The sequence below is a fragment of the Staurois parvus genome, unplaced genomic scaffold (assembly GCF_062004578.1).
Source record: "Staurois parvus isolate SC_StPar_1 unplaced genomic scaffold, SC_StPar_1.0 ptg000165l, whole genome shotgun sequence".
NCBI classification, from domain to species: domain Eukaryota; kingdom Metazoa; phylum Chordata; class Amphibia; order Anura; family Ranidae; genus Staurois; species Staurois parvus.
In genome coordinates this window covers 5,358,072-5,375,270 of record NW_028317961.1, presented here as the reverse complement: position 1 = coordinate 5,375,270, position 17,199 = coordinate 5,358,072, and the positions used below count along the sequence as shown (strand labels likewise).

Below are 17,199 nucleotides of genomic sequence, written 5' to 3'. Positions count from 1 at the left end.
CCTAGTGGCATCTGGGGCTTGGCGTCCTGGTATAAATCCTACTTGATCTGGGTGGATCAGGGACAGGAAAAGTGGGAGAAGTCTCTGGGCTAGTATTTTTGCAAATAATTTCACATCTGTATTTATAAGGGATATTGTTCTATAATTTTGCACAAACTTGGGATCTTTGCCTGGTTTAGGTATTGTTGTAATGATAGATTGTAACATCTCTTTAGGTAGGGAGCCAGAGGACGGGGCACACTTGAAGAGGTTTGTTAGGTAAGGAGACAAAATAGAGGCAAATTGTTTATAGTATTCGTTTGTGTATCTCCCCCAGGAGATTTATTAAGCGGAAGGGTTTTTATAGCTGATACAATTTCCGTAGATGAGATTGGATCTAATAAGGCTTGGATTTGGGATGGGGAGAGAGTGGGGAGATTGACCGATTTGTAAGAAATGGTGTATGGAAGTAAGAGACGGTTGGGTGGTTTCCTTGTCATCTTTAAGATTATAAAGGGATCGGTAAAAGTCAGCAAAGGCGTTTGCTATGTCTAGGGGGTTTGTTACAAGAAAATTAGACACGTTGTGGTGGACCGAGTTTATTTTGTTTTTAAGGAGTCTTTGTTTAACCAATTTGACTAGTAGAGATCCAGCTTTGTTTCCTAAAGAATAATATTTTGCCAAGGTCATATTTTATATAGGAGCAAGGAGCGAAGTTTGTTCCTTTCTGCTGTTAGAGGCTGAATTGGCGTTGGGCATTGGAAGTTGGGGAGCGTTTATTTTGTTCTTTTAATTTAATAGACCTCTGTAACTTGGCGCCTCATCTGGCAATTAATCTGGGAACTCAGCTTTATGAGAACCCCTCTCATATATGCTTTATAGGTTGCCCATAATGTATTTATAGAGATATCAGGTGTGTTGTTCTTTTCAAAGAAAAAAGAGTGGGCTTCCAAAATGGTTTTCTGGTGATTGGGGTCTGTCAGAAGAGATGAGTTCAATCTCCAAAGGCGAGGAATGGGGGACTGTTGTGGATTGTCGATGGTAATGCTTATTGGAGCATGGTCAGACCGCATTATTCTAGATTGTAAGTTCCAAGGAGCAGGGCCCTCCTTTCCCTCTTGTATTGAACTGTATTGTTGCTGTATTGTCTCTCGTTATATTGCAAAGCGCTGAGCAAACTGTTAGTGCTATATAAATCCTGTATAATAATAATAATTATTGTACAGATCTTTGAGGATGTGATGTGTTGCAGAGTCCATTTATCTGTGAGGAATAGGTCTGTTCTGGAATATGAGAATTGGAATGGAGAGTAATAGGAGTAGTCCTGTTCTGACCCATGTTGGCATCTCTAGATATTATAGAGGTCGTTGGTGTGTAAGAAGTGGTTCAAGGAATGATTAGATGGGTGTAGATGAGTCAAGTTGGATGTTTCCAGCAATGTTGAAGTCACCTCCTATAATTAAATGTCGTCTTCTATGGGAGGCGATTAGTGTGTAGTCTCTTACAAAATTGGATTTGGTTAGTGTTCGGTCCATATACATTAGCTAAAGTGTAATGAGTATTATTAATAGTGCATATAAGCATGTGGAAGCGGCCTTGATGATCCGCAAGTTCAGAGGTAAGTTGGAAATTCACCTTGTCTCTTAAGTCTCTTTAATAGCAGTAAGAACTCCATTTTTCTTATTGGAGTTTGAGGATAGGAATAATGTAGGAAATAGCATCATGGTGAAGTGAGGTGTTTTGCATGTGGCAAAGTGTGTTTCTTGGATGAAAATGACATCTGCTTGAAGTGATCAAGCTTCTTTGATGAGTAACGATCTTTTAAATGGAGAGTTGAGGCCTTGAACATTGAGTGATGCTATTTTAATGGCCATGGCTGAATACGATAATGGATGGATACTGGTTTGGGGGGTCTACTCTAAGTAGGTTTAGAGGTACTGCACCTAATAAAGGTATCTTAATATCAGCGACAATATTCAGTCGTTTTTGGTCGAAGGGCTGTAAGGACTCATGTGGAATGGTACGATCTCGCAGGAATGGTTGGTATGAGGAAAGTTGCCGAGAGTATTGTAGAGAACTTTGGAGTATTTGTGACTGGTAATACAAACATAAAAAATACAAACTGAAGAAATATAAAAAATTCTTATGAAAAAGAGAAGATAAATGGATAGCATAAACAGCTACTGTTAGGTCTGGGTAGTTGAGCAAGCATTACAATAAAGAGTTGGCAGGCTGGCGAGTGACTTGAGATCTCAGAGTTTTGTGGGGTAAGCCTAAGTTTCCAGCTACTGATACTGAAAGGTATTGGGCAGAATTATTTTGATAATACTGATGGGACCTTTGTCAGGTCCGCTTTCATTTGGTGAGGTTGGTTTGGGTTGTGAGGGTCGTCTGAAGGTAGGATATTCCATTCTTTGAGAAGCTCGAGGCCTGCTTCAGACTTCTGATTATGAAGGATTTTCCCTGTCGCTTGGTTGTGAGTTTGGTGGGGAATCCCCACTGGTAGCCAGTGTAGTTGTTGTAGCCAAGTGATGGTGAGTAATGCGCCTTTTAGGATTTTTGGGATCCTAAACCCCCATTATAGCCTCCAGGACTCCTTTCCACCATATAAGATTTAGGATTCTCCTTCCACTCACTCCTGCCTTCCACTTTCACCAAGCTCCACAGCAGTGCAAGGGAAAATTATAAAGTAGTGTAATACTGCTGTTTACCCTGTGCGGTACTAATAAATATGCCAGACCACTCACATTTCAAAGGATGAATAAAAGCATTAATTTATTACCTCCATCGGCTAGCATAAATTTCAATGTTTCCACAACCCTATATCAGAGACCTCACAGCCTATTTCTGCAGAAGATGACAGGATACAGCTCCAACAAACATAAAAAGATGGCTGCTTGGAACGCACCATTCAGCGTGCATTCCACTCACTGGAAGTGACGCGGGACGTAAAGATGGCAGACCGAAAGTGCGTCAATGCGTTTCGCCCCTCCCACAGGGTGTTCTCAAGACAGTGTCATGGTCTGCATGAGCATCTACTATGTCATTATGGACCGAGATCATTTCGCTCATTTTGGTTTCAAGGTGGTGCAGGTGTTGGCCGTGTTCATGTACCGTGTTGGATATTGGAGATATCACAGATGCCAAATCAGTATGCAGAGTTTGTCTTGAGGAAAGAAGCATATTCTTCAGAGTTAGCTCGGATACTGGTTGGTGAGACGCAGGGAAAGATTCTATGGGTGACTGGAGCTGAGAGGCAGGCATGTGCGATGAAGAAGGAAGATATGTTTCTGCGAAATTATTAATATCCATCCTGGGCCTCAATTTTACAGGGCTGCATGTGGATGGGGATAGAGGGGGAGAGGACTCACCTGGAACTCCGTCTCCGTCGTAAAGCAGTACCAGAAGCCTGGGGTCCAGTGTGTATGCAGGTTGTTCCTATGTGGGCACGGAGGGACTGCTTTGTATGCAGCCGGCGCCATCTTGGCTGCTAGAGGCCCGGGCTGGGTAGAAGTCTGTGAGCTTCTGCTGGTGTCCGAGTGCTTTCTGGCCTCGGGGCATTGCACTGGAGCGGTTAGGTAAGTGTGCCTGGTTTCTTGGGTCGTTTATGGCCCTAAAGTCGTGGTGGAGCCACTGTGGTAGCTGAAGAGGTGACAGAGCCCTAACAGTGAGCTGCCATACACTGAGTTGGCTGGACATGCACCCCTATTGGAATTTTTAATTCCAGTTCATATCTTCTATAATGTCATGGTTCTTTCTTCTACTTTTGTATTTCTTTCCCAAGATGGGCTTGACAATTTTGCTTTGAATCTAGGAGCCAGCTAAAAAGGTTTTTTTTTGTTTTTTTTTTGGTTTGTTTGTTTCTTGGGGAAGGGGGGGGGGGGTTAGCATAGCATCTCTTACTGGTGCCCAGGGCATGGCAACTTTTGAATGATAAGCTTCATATGATGCGATTTTCCTTGTGACAATCACTGCAACACTGCACCACATTTTAGGTGCCATTGAAAATAATGGCACTTGAACCTGCGTTTTGTGATCACAACGATTCTGCCGCAATCCCAAAATGCCCAGGTGTAAATGGAGCTGCCCTGGTTCTCACACATGCGATTCTGGATACGTTTTCAAACTCAAAGACTTGCATGACAGGCTAGATATTATGTTCCTACTGAGGTGGTTTACATAGATGCAATCTACACGCATTGTGTTTTGAGTGCCATTACGAAAAGGGCATAGCATTTGTAGCGGTGCAGTCCAGACTCACAAGTGATAGAGTTGAGTGGCATGTGGAAATAAGTGTTCACAGAGGATTTCTATTGACAAGAGTTTTTGCTTTGAAGTCAATGGGAGACCTTTTTGCCTTGAAGTCAATGGGAGGCAGTGTGGGAACCCAGGTGCCAGGATGCTATTTCTAGTCGCCATGGTCACCTGGCACCTGGGGTTTGTTGTGCCCTGCCATATGTGACCATATTTTTGGGATAGAGGATGTGGGGTTAAGAAACTTGATTTGGGCTTTTGTGTTGTCTGTGTCTCCTGTTGGAAGATTTTTCCTTCTGTAGCTGATAGCTGGATGTTGTTTTATTAGAGTGAAGAAGGCTTTAAGCATTCATCAGGTCTCTATGGCTCCTCCTATGGGGAGATTTCCATTTAGTAAGAAAAAGTCTTTACCTATGTTAGCCAGAAAAAACACTTCTGTGTACCCCTATGATCTTTGTTTCAGCTTATTAATAAGGGCTTAACTTCCTTTGGTGGTTTTCAGGTTTTGTTTTAGGGTTTAGATAAACTTTAAAGAGGAACTTTACCCCCCCCCCCCCCCGCCGCCTTTCCCTCAGCTCAATAGGTGGTTTGATGTTCAAAAAACATACTTGTACACCCAGTAATTCAATGGTGTTTTCTAGTGATCTGCCCCAGCACACCCAGTCTCTTGCTGCCATCTCCTTAATGCCATCGGGGTGAGGGGTGGGAATTGACTGTCCTTTCTGGATTGTCGAAGCCAGCCCACTAATGATGCGCAAGTGACCTCTTGGTATGTGTGTTGTGGGTATCCCAGGAGGCTGTGGGAAATTGTTTACTTATTTTTCACCTAGGCATAAAAACAGAAGTGCAGTCCCCAAGAAAGGTATTTCTTTCCTTTTTGTGTGAAAGAAGGACGCAGAAGTGGAATGGGAGAAAGTGAAAAAATTTTACAAACAAAAATACCAGTCTCAAAAGGCTGCATTTAAAGCTGCCATTCCCTGACTCCCAGCCTGTTTACTATTGCAGGGGCATTAAATCTGAACATTTTGCAGTTTTTTGTAATGGACTTAAGAGAAGAGACAGAAGTTATGTTTTATAAGTGAGAGGCATTACAAAATGATTCTTTAGTTGTAAAATGAAAAATAAAGGATTACAAAATCATTGGTCTGTAATCCATATCTATGTCAATAAAACAGTCTGTCTATACACTCTTGGTTCATGTACTATGCTTATGTATGTAATTTCAGTTAATGGGTGGATGCGCTGTGTGCAACTGAAGACAAAACTTTGAATTGAACATGATTTGTTTTGCAAGTCCTTAGGTGTTCTTTCAAATTACTATAAAGATTGACTCAACATATGATCATTCCTCTTGAATGAGCAGGACTAGTTAATTTCAAGCCCTAGAAAATAGGTTTTGCATGCTAGATAACATTGACCTTTTAGTGTTGTGTTGTGCATTTTCTTACAAAATGTGTGTCTTGGATAATAGTACCCTGTGCTAGTTTTGCTCAAGTGTTTGTCGTCCAAGGGGTCACAAGCAGTCTCCAGTCTACCTTGTTAATACGTAAAAACTTTATTTTTTTTTTGGAGAGATTTCCTAGTAATCTGTGTTTTATGATCATGATATTGAGTGCTGTATTTTCCCTTTTCATGCTTCTAAGTATGCCTCTACCAATGTGAACTGCAGCTGGCTTCCAATTCAGCAGGTGTTAAAATGCCCAACTCCAGCCATTTTTTTTTTTACTTTCAGATAGAGAGGGAATGGGTTCTAACAACTAGCATTCTCCGCAACCCCCACCCACCACCCTTTCCCAAAGAGGCAGACAGCTGTAGAAGTTGACATGATTTGTAACCTTTTCCTATTCCATACAAGACTTTCATAACCATGTTTCTGGAGTTGCACTTTTGTTTGTTCCTCCTTTTGAATGTATGCATTTCACTCAGTGAGCTCAAAGTAAACAAAAAAAAATGGTACAGCATGCAGTACTTTTATTCAGTGCAGCACAATCCACTGAATTATACCACCCCAGAGCCAGTCATACTCAATGTGACATTTCAATACAGTTCTAACAAAAATAAGTAGACTGTGTCACACCTGCACTGTACCTCCAGTGCACACCAGTGGCTGTGCCTGTAGTGCAGCTGCTTTGTGTGTAGAGTTTTGATTTATTTTTTCTCAATTTGTAACATTCAGAAACTGAAAGACTAACATCAGATTTTACTTGGGGGTGGGGGGGGGGGTTAGTTGATGAAAACTAAGACTATTTGTACTCAGGCACTGCAGTTGTCCTTGCTAGAAGCATTCCAAGATGTGTGAAACCCTAAATGAAACATACATGTTATGGAAACAGCATTGTTGTAGCCAGATAGTAGACTACGATCACGTGCCATTGACTTCCTTCTGATAGGCAGTAGTCCTGGGTGCTCTGTAGAGACTACATGTTACTCTTTGTCACGGCATGTTTTGTCAAATTATCGTCAGTCTTGCATCTTTCAAGTTATTTTTGCTGGCAAAGAGCATGACGGGGTGATGTTGATTGTACACATTTTAACGTGGCTATCATTTTCCTCATCCCTTTTTTATGGCAAAAAAAAAAAAGATTAAATGTGAGCATGCCCTGTGCTGCCATAAGTGCACAGTGAGCAGTACATGTTGGTTGGATAGGTTCTTTAAAAACTCTTAATATTCCAATAGCTTTCTGCTAATGCTTTGTATATATTTTTAGGCACAAAATATATACTTCACTTGTTTTGCCTGTGGAAAGGGAAGCTTCTGTTCCTTGTTTAGACCTCTGCTTCTTTTATTCATCTCTGATGCATAACAAAGTAAATTAATGCTGAATTCTGATGACAGGGCATTGATAGTGGTTCATTTTATAATCTTCACTGCCTTTAAAAATGTCCCTTACACTGGCAAGCTAAAAATCTGTAGTTCTGTTTGTTCAAATTCCTGGCTCAGGAATGTCTTGTTTGATATATACAGTATATAATAATTTATAATATCTTTCTGGTTGTTCAGATTGTCTAGCTTAAACAGAAAATAAACAAAAAAATGTATTTATAACATTGAACTATCAGTACCCCTGTCATGTTTGGGTTCAGCCTATTTTCTATCTGTACCTCATTCCATGCTTCTTGGCCTTTACTTTCCATCTTGCCATCTGTATTGTTTGTTATTTGATCTACTGGAGAGGAAGACTTCTGGAATACCGATTTCTGCTTTGCAGCACAAGCAGCGATGTCCTGTTCTGGAGGACCAGCTGGTGGACCTGGTGGTCTATGCCATGGAGCGCTCTGAAACAGAGGAGAAGTTTGATGATGGTGGAACCAGCCAGCTGCTTTGGCAGCATCTATCAAGCCAGCTAATATTCTTTGTGCTATTTCAGTTTGCCAGTTTTCCACACATGGTCTTGTCTCTTCATCAAAAGGTATTCTTTTACACTCGGCATGCAGATGGTGTGTTTAGAATGTCAAATTATTTTTCAGTTTTAAAACAATCCTGTACTTAGAGAACTACTTAGACCATTATTACTGACTTCTGAGTTTGATAGTTGCTTGTCTCTAGTCTTCATGACTTTGAGACACTGGCCTTGCAAAAAGGACAAAGACAGCAATGCATACTGACCTCTGGCTCAGTGATACAGAAGATATTTAAAGCCAGAGACAGAAAAGCGGCTATCATTTTAGGGGCTGACAATGGCAGGGAGCATGTTGCATTCAGAACACATTTTCTTTAAAGGGAATGTATATTGATTTTGTATATAGCTTCTGTATTTTTTATGGTTGGGAATTAAACAAATACAATTTTAAATAGTGTTTACCATATACGCTATATTGCCAAAAGTATTGGGACACCCTTCTAAATCATTGGATTCAGGTGTTTCAATCACCTCCATGGTCACAGGTGTATAAAATCAAGTATCTAGGCATGCAGACTGTTCTATGAACATAAATTCATCCATTAAATTTCCTTGCTACTAAATGTTCCGCGGTGGACTGTTAGTGGTGTTATAAAAAAGTGGAAGCAACTGGGAACAACAGAAACTCAGCAACGAAGTGTTAGGCCACTTAAAATGACAGAGCGGGGTCAGCGCATGCTGAAGCGCACAGTGCGCAGAAGTCTCCAACTGTCTGCAGAGTCAATAGCTAAAGACTTCCAAACTTCGTATAGCTTTCAAATTAGCACAACAACAGTGTGTAGAGAGCTTAATGGAATGGGTTTCCATTGCTGAGCAGTGCAATGTAAAGGATTGGATGTATTCGTTTAAAACACTCTTCCACTGGGCTCTAGAGCAGTGGAGACGTGTTCTCTGGAGTGACTAATCACGTGTCTGTTTGGCAGTCCAATGAATGTGTCTGGGTTTGGCGGTTGCCAGTAGAACGGTACTTGCCTGACTGCATTGTGCCTAGTAAAATGTTAAGTGGAGAAGGGATTATGGTGTGGGGCTGCTTTTCAGGGTTTGGGCTTGGCCCCTTAGTTCCAGTGAAGGGAACTCTTGAGACATCAGCATACCAAGACATTTTGGACAATTTCATGCTCCCAACTTTGTGGGAACAGTTTGGGGATGGCCCCTTCCTGTTCCAACATGACTGCACACCAGTGCACAAAGCAAGGTCCATAAAGACATGGATGAGGGAGTTTGGGGTGGAGGAACTTGACTGGCCTGCAAAGAGTCATGACCTCAACCCGATAGAACACCTTTGGGATGAATTAAAGCAGAGACTGCGAGCCAGGCCTTCTCATCCGACATCCGTGCCTGACCTCACAAATGCGCTTCTGGAAGAATGGTCAAACATTCCCATAGACACAGCCTTCCCAGAAGAGTTGAAGCCATTATAACTGCAAAGGGTGGGCCAACTCAATATCGAACCCTTAAAACTAAGACCGGGATGCCATTAAAGTTCATGTGCGTGTAAAGGCAGGTGTCCCAATACTATTGGCAATATAGTGTATATATAAAATAGGGCATAATGTTAGTTTGTATTACATTTTATTCAGTCAACAAGTGGAACTTGAGCTTTTTTTTTTACATTTTGCAGGCTCTATTTTTTTTTCTTCAGTGTAAATGCCTGTTCACATATATGCGGATTGAATGCAGTTTCAACCGCATCCAGTCTGCATGACATATGAAATAACATTGTTTACTATGGTGCATGTTCACTTATGTCTGGTGCACTGGCAGTGTGAATTCAGTGTGGATTGAAAAATAATTATGTCTGATTTCTGTGCAGTGCGGTGCAGATTACAGACTATTTACTTCTATGGGAATTGTTCCTAAACCGCAGATGTCATCAGTTGTGAACAGGATAAAATCCTGACCTGAACCTGATGTAAATCCGACCTGAACTGCTGAACAACTACTGTATCAATTAGCTGTGAACCCTGAGCTTCAATCCACACTGCACATATGTGAATCAGCACTAACACCTGTTCACAGACCTCAATAGCTCAAGCTGGATTTTTTACACACACACACACACACACACACGTCAGAGCAGAGACTCGAAGTGACTTATCTCTTTTATTAGAGGGCTTAGTCTGAAGTTTCCATCAGAAGAAACACAGCCTCAAAGCAAGCAATTACTGCTGTGGTGTCTTTTGCTAACCCATACAATTCTGGGAGGTTTTTTTGGTAATGTATTAAATGTTTATTTGTAAAACCAAAACAATTTGGTGGAAAAAATAAAACCGATTTAAAAACAAAAAGAAAATAACAATTGAACCACAAGCCAATATAGTTTAAATAAACTTTAATTTTGGGGATTGTGAGGTAAAAGGGGTGCATTGAGTATCGCCTGCAGAGGAACCCCGTTAAGTGTGGTTAATAGACCATTATGCAGTTTTGAGCACCTTTCTAAAGGTATGCTTACATGGGGGGGGGCCTATGTCCTTTTGAAAGTGACCTTGATTCTATGGAGAACAAGACTGAGCTGCTACAATGTATAAAGATCATGAAAAATGCTAGGGTGACAAGTAACTTGTACAAGTGCTTTGTCAGCTCATCATGAGCTTTAGTGTTTTTCACGTGTGAGTACAGTAGGTCACATTAAGCAGTGAATCTAACATTCACAGACATTCACTGTGGGTGAATCTTCCAGGTGCATGTGTTTATTAAATTACAATAATTGATTCACCACTGTAGAATGTTTGGTAAAAAATCATAGTCCCTGCTTTATGAATAGACCCCAGTGTATCCTAATGCTAAAATGATTGGCATTCAACTGTACCCTTACAGTTGTGCTTCATATGACATCACTTGCTCCAGAGCTTAAAGTGTTACTAAACCCAGGACCCTGCATTCACTATTTTTAGTCTCCCACAGTATACAGAACATGGAAATGCTAAATACCTTTTCTCATCAGCAGTATATAGCAGCCTTTTGACTTCTATCAGTGTCCAGCTTAACACTAGTTAAAGCTTGTAGGAGAAGTGTTCATTCCCTTCTTACTGCCCTGTGAGATTGCATTACCCCTGACCCTCTGCCTGGACAGTGCTGATTGGCCATGTGCTGATCACATGCACCCTCCTCAAGAAAAAGAAAAAACTCTCTAGCAGTAAACACCAAACTGAGATGTGCAGAGTGTCCCTGAGGCTCTGTTCTATCAGGAGATGAAATGGGGAACGTGGAAGAAGGGGAGGATCAGAGAAGATGGGATCAAATATCCTTTTTACACAATGCAGAAGATTAACCCCTTAAGTTCCACAGTGAGTATAACCAGCATGATTTCCTGCATATACTGACTGATTTTACTGTTGTGGGTTTAGTAACACTTTAATATAACACAAACACCAATTCTGGATGGCTGCACTCTTCAAGGCTTTAATAAAGCTCACAATGTGGACATCACAATGACAGTGGGGAAAGAAGGCTTGATGAGTTTCACGCCCACCATGCCCTTAATCTTACAATTAAGCACCTGGTGGGTGCAAACTGCATCAAGCCTTTTTTGTCCCCCACAGTAAAGATTTGAAGAGGGCAGCCATCCGGAATTGGAACATCATTTGCAGTGGCTAATAGTGAGTGAGCAGAAGCCTGGAGTGGTGTGGAGTCTCTTTGCCCCAGAGCTTGCTTATGAAAAACTAGAGATTTTTTTTTATACCTATTCCTCGTTGAAATGGAAAACAGTTGCTCTGTTTATTAGCAAATATTATGTGCCATCTGCACGTAAAAGAATAATAAATGCAATTTAGATAGCTTTGTTGTTTAGAAATAATTCTTTTATTGTATGTTACATTTTTTAAACAATATTCTCCTGATACCAAGTGAAATGTCCCATAGTATTTGCCAAATGTTTGTTTACTGATTGTTGCTAAAAATACATTTATTTCAGCTTGCAGGTCGAGGTCTCATAAAGGGCAGAGATCATCTCATGTGGGTTCTGCTGCAGTTCATCTCAGGAAGCATACAGAAAAACGCTCTAGCAGACTTTCTTCCAGTTATGAAGTTATTTGACCTCTTGTATCCAGAGAAAGAGGTGAGTTATGTTGCTTTACACAATTTATTGCATAACAAATTGCAGTTGCAGCATCTGCTCACACACATATTTGGTGAAAGGCAGAGGATATGTGCACAGTATATTTGAAATTATTTATTTTTAAGTCTTGTCAGTATTTATATTTTTATTAGAAAAAAATATGGTACAAGAGCAAGAAGTAAAATAATTTAGAAAAAATTTAAAAGTTTTATCAACAAAGGGGTTTTGCAGGTAAGTATAGTTGGTCTTGTAAATGTATTTAGTACCAAAGTTACACAATCAAATGAAATAATGGTGAACAATAAAACAAAAATAAAGTGAGTAGATTCTCAATTATTTAATCCTTCCTTAAAACATGTTGCTATTTTTACAGCAATTTTAAATAGGAGGAGGATCTGATAGGATTTAATATTTCTACCAACTGAAGATAGGAGGGTTTGGCGCTTAGCAACACTGTAAAATCTTCAGACATTTTGTCTAACAATCTATAAAACTGCCCATTGGGGAGTTTAAGGGAGAGAACTTAGGAAATGCGTTCTAGAGTATATGACAACTTTACACCACTCTAATGCCTGAAACGTTCAATTGTGGGACTGTCTCAAAAGTTACGCTGCAGATTCGCCTCTTATTGACCACATTTATTGCGTTTATGGAAATCTGTTAGAATTAATTGAAATTACTTTAGGGATGAAATGTATATGCTGTGGAGTTGATGGAAGATTATCTTCCTGTACTGTGCAAACAGTAAATTTTCCAAGACTGTTAATAAATAACTGGTTTGGATAAAAATGGATAAAATGTTGAATGCTCTGACCTGGGACAAAGGGAAAGTGCTTGAGAGATATAGGGAGGTGTGCTCATTCCAAAGATGCTGGGGGTGCGCCAAACTAATCTTAATGTCCTAGAGTTTCGGCTAGGCTTTAGAGAGGCCAAGATTGCCATTTAAAGTATGCTCAGTTTTTTATGTGTATTTTTTGGAGGGGAATTGGAAATCATTACTCCTAAATAAATTGGTGTGGGCCAAGCGAAATGGGAATATGTTGGTGGCAGAAGATTGTATATTTGTCAGATGTTATGGTATTTTTCAAGATTTCCCTCAAATGATGGTTGATTAATTGCGCAATGTAAGGCAGCAAATATTTAGGATTGTATATCCACAGTAGTATGTCTGTCGCAAGTGCTGTTATTTTGAGTGTAGTGGGCCAAAGGAGATGTCTTTAAAAGGATAGGTGAGGTATGATTTCAAAGAGTAACCTGAGGACCTAGGGCTATGTTAAAAAAAAAAAAAAGAGAGAGAGGGGAGAACCCTGTCTCGTTCCTATTTCTTTATTTTTTCAAAGCGTTATTGATAATGAGGGAGCTTCAGGGAAAGTGCATTGGTATTGAATATAAATCCTAAATATGTCATCAAAGTCTGTTCATGTATACAAATCTCAGCAGTATTTTAACAAACATATGCTTACAGTCCATTGCTGTGCATTTCCTCCCTTTTTGTCTGACCAAGCAGTAGACATTTGGTGTTTTTGCTATATCCTGTTGTTCATAGCAGTTTCTTGAGATTCAGTACAACTGGGAAGAGCTGATTTTTCTCAGAGGACATAGCTACACCACTTCTAGCCACTTATGCTTGTCATATAAGGACAAAGTACAAGACTAAACCTGTGGGTATAGCATATCCTGTTTGGTATTAAGGTGAACCCATGGCTATATTTCAACATTAACCGCTTGCCGCCCTGCCACTGTGTATATACGTGTGCAGGGCGGCAGTGGAGCGCAAAAGTACGTTTTAAAACGTGCTCCACGCTCCCGACACATTCGCGGGTAACACGATTCGATCCAGGAGGGATCAATCATTAGATTTCAGCCAGTGATTTCTGGCTGAAATCACATGATCGGTCCCTGTCCTATCCTGTCCTGTGTTGACATTTACACAGGGCAGGATATGATGTCATTCTTCTCTGCCTGGACACATTCCATTCCAGACAGAGAAGAAGACATCCAAACAGTGAGTAAAACACTACACACTGACAGAACACTCTTGGTCACATTTAACCCCCTGATCGCCCCCCCGTTAACCCCTTCACTGCCCTGTCACCAGTGTCACTGATCAGTGAAGCGATTTTTACTGATCACTGTATCAGTGTCGCTGGCGACTTCCGATACAGTTAGCTCCCCTCCCAGATAGCGCCAGTTTGCCCGCTAATACACCAGTTGTCCCGTCTAACCCCTTGATCGCCCCCCCCCCCCCCAGTTAACCCCTTCACTGCCCTGTCACCAGTGTCACTGATCAGTGAACCAATTTTTACTGATCACTGTATCAGTGTCGCTGGCGACTTCCGATAGTGTTAGCGCCCCTCCCAGATAGCGCCAGATTGCCCGCTAGTACACCAGTAATCCCATTTAACCCCTTAATCTCCCCCCCCCCCCCCCAGTTAACCCCTTCACTGCCCTGTCACCAGTGTCACTGATCAGTGAACCGATTTTTACTGATCACTGTATCAGTGTCGCTGGCGACTTCCGATAGTGTTAGCTCCCCTCCCAGATAGCGCCAGATTGCCCGCCAGTACACCAGTAATCCCGTGTAACCCCTTGATCGCCCCCCCCAGTTAACCCCTTCACTGCCCTGTCACCAGTGTCACTGATCAGTGAACCAATTTTTACTGATCACTGTATCAGTGTCGCTGGCGACTTCCGATAATGTTAGCGCCCCTCCCAGATAGCGCCAGATTGCCCGCTAGTACACCAGTAATCCTATTTAACCCCTTAATCTCCCCCCCCCAGTTAACCCCTTCACTGCCCTGTCACCAGTGTCACTGATCAGTGAAGTGATTTTTACTGATCACTGTATCAGTGTCGCTGGCGACTTCCGATAGCGTTAGCACCCCTCCCAGATAGCGCCAGATTGCCCGCTAAAACACCAATAATCCCGTCTAACCCCTTGATCGCCGCCCCCCCCCCCCCCCCCCCCCCCGAGTTGACTCCTTCACTGCCCTGTCACCAGTGTCATTGATCAGTGCACAGATTTTTACTGATCACTGTATCAGTGTCGCTGGCGACTTCCGATAGTGTTAGCGCCCCTCCCAGATAGCGCCAGTTTGCCTGCTAGTGCACCAGAAATCCAATTTAACCCCTTGATCGCCCCCCCCCCCCCCCCCAGTTAACCCCTTCACTGCCCTGACACCAGTGCTGAAAGCTGAAAGTAGAAAATATTGTTTTTTTTCAAAATTTTCGTGGTTTTTTTGTTTAACACAAAAAATAAAAAGCGCACAGGTGATCAAATACCACCAAAAGAAAGCTCTATTTGTGTGAAAAACAGGACGTAAATTTCGTTTGGGTACAGCATTGCATGACCGCGCAATTATCATTTGAATTAGTGCAGCGCTGTATAGCAAAAAAAGGCATAAATTACAGTATCTATACCATAGTTTGTAGACGCTATAACTTTCACACAAAGCAATCAATATACACTTATTGGGATTTTATTTACCAAAAACATGTAGCAGAATACATTTTGGCTTAAATTTATGACTAACTTTGAGTTTACAATATATTTTTTATAGCTGAAAGTAGAAAATATTGTGTTTTTTCAAAAGTTTCGTGGTTTTTTTTGTTTATAGTGCAAAAAATAAAAAGCGCACAGGTGATAAAATACCACCAAAAGAAAGCTCTATTTGTGTGAAAAAAAGGACGTAAATTTCGTTGGGGTACAGCATTGCATGACCGCGCAATTATCATTTGAATTAGTGCAGCGCTGTATAGCAAAAAAAGGCATAAATTACAGTATCTATACCATAGTTTGTAGACGCTATAACTTTCACACAAAGCAATCAATATACCCCTTTTGGGATTTTATTTACCAAAAACATGTAGCAGAATACATTTTGGCTTAAATTTATGACTAACTTTGAGTTTACAATATATTTTTTATAGCTGAAAGTAGAAAATATTGTGTTTTTTCAAAAGTGTCGTGGTTTTTTTGTTTATAGTGCAAAAAATAAAAAGCGCACAGGTGATAAAATACCACCAAAAGAAAGCTCTATTTGTGTGAAAAAAAGGACGTAAATTTCGTTGGGGTACAGCATTGCATGACCGCGCAATTATCATTTGAATTAGTGCAGCGCCAAACAGCAAAAAAAGGCCTGGTCATTAAGGGGGGTAAATCCTCTGGAGCTCAAGTGGTTAAAACAACCACTTGGTGTACAGGTAAGTCAGCCTCACCCATTTCTTCTAAATGCCCCAAGAGCCCTGAATACCGCAGCAATAGTCAGTGTTGTGGGCTTGAATCGCCTATTGGCTTTTTATATCTCCAGGATAACCAAATTAAATCCATGCTAGATCAACAATACATGTGTATAAGCAGCCGCTGTGAACTGATACACCAGTTAATCAAAATATAAAACAAAAAGCAGCACTAATCAATAAGTGATAATAAACAGTTAATGTGATAATAAACTCTCACTTAAAACAGAAAATAATATAAATGTGCCACATACAAAAAGAAGTGTCCATACGTAAAATATCCAAAAAACAAAAAGTAGATGGTGTCCTTCAATAAAATTCCTCCTTCCAGAAGAGAATCAATCCACAAGGTGTGAGTGACAGATGAATTTCTACCACTTGGTGCAATATAGTGTGTCAATGTCGAGGAAAGATCTGCTACCTTTTACCACAGTGCAAAAGGGCTGATCAGGTGGACCATCAGACTAGAAATGGTCATGATACGCACAGCACTCCATAAGCAGGACCGGCTCCACCGCTGCTGACCAATATACTAAGTAGCCGATGTCACCAGTGGGTAAAAAAAATAAAAATTCCTTCATGGTGACATAAGCTCAAGCATCTCTTTTTCTTGTTCAAACAATTTTATTAACAATAAACAGGAATGACACAAACAAGGAGACATCGTTAATGTATACTAGGCATTAAAGTGACAGTAGGACATAATAAAATAAATGAGGGTCAAGGCATTAATGCCTATACATTTCCAACGGAAACAGGTAAATAAAAATCAACAACAGATCACAATATGGTGTCAGCCAAGCATAGCAATGTCTCCCAAGTGCATTAAAGAAATAGGGGGAAGTTTTGAGGGGGTCAGACAGGGGCGGAAGGGGGGGGGGGAAGGGGAAGAAGAACAACAACCATGACTCCATGAACATTCATCAAGTTTACAACAGGCGCTACGCACAAAGGGCTATTGACCATATCCTTGGCGTACAGTACAGAACTCAAGGGAGAAGTAGTGATTCGTCAAAGTTGGACGGGAGGAAGCGCTCTACCCAAGGGCTCCATATGCGCAGGAATTTAGGGATTGTGTCAAGAACTGTGGCTTCCACTTTTGCGTGTATCATGGCTTGTGTTGTTCTGGTTTTGACGGCCGCGACACTTAGGGTAGGGGATTTCCAAGACTTCGCTATAACCTGTTTAGCCGCTGTCGTGACTTGCATAAGGAGCTTAAATTGCGAGTTGGAGATGCCAGGAGGGCATTGATTGAGTAGGGCTGTTGTT

At 41.1% G+C, this 17,199-nt stretch overlaps 1 protein-coding gene across 2 annotated transcripts in view; it reads left to right on the top strand.

Moving 5' to 3' along the window:
• Positions 1-17,199, top strand: part of MED23 (mediator complex subunit 23) — a 146,415-nt gene that overhangs the window by 45,659 nt on the left and 83,557 nt on the right. For both annotated transcript variants that reach the window (XM_089676173.1, XM_089676172.1), the window contains 2 exons: positions 7,443-7,643; positions 11,548-11,691. In XM_089676173.1, the coding sequence (XP_089532299.1) occupies positions 7,443-7,643; positions 11,548-11,691 (345 nt within the window). The remainder of the gene's footprint in view (positions 1-7,442; positions 7,644-11,547; positions 11,692-17,199) is intronic.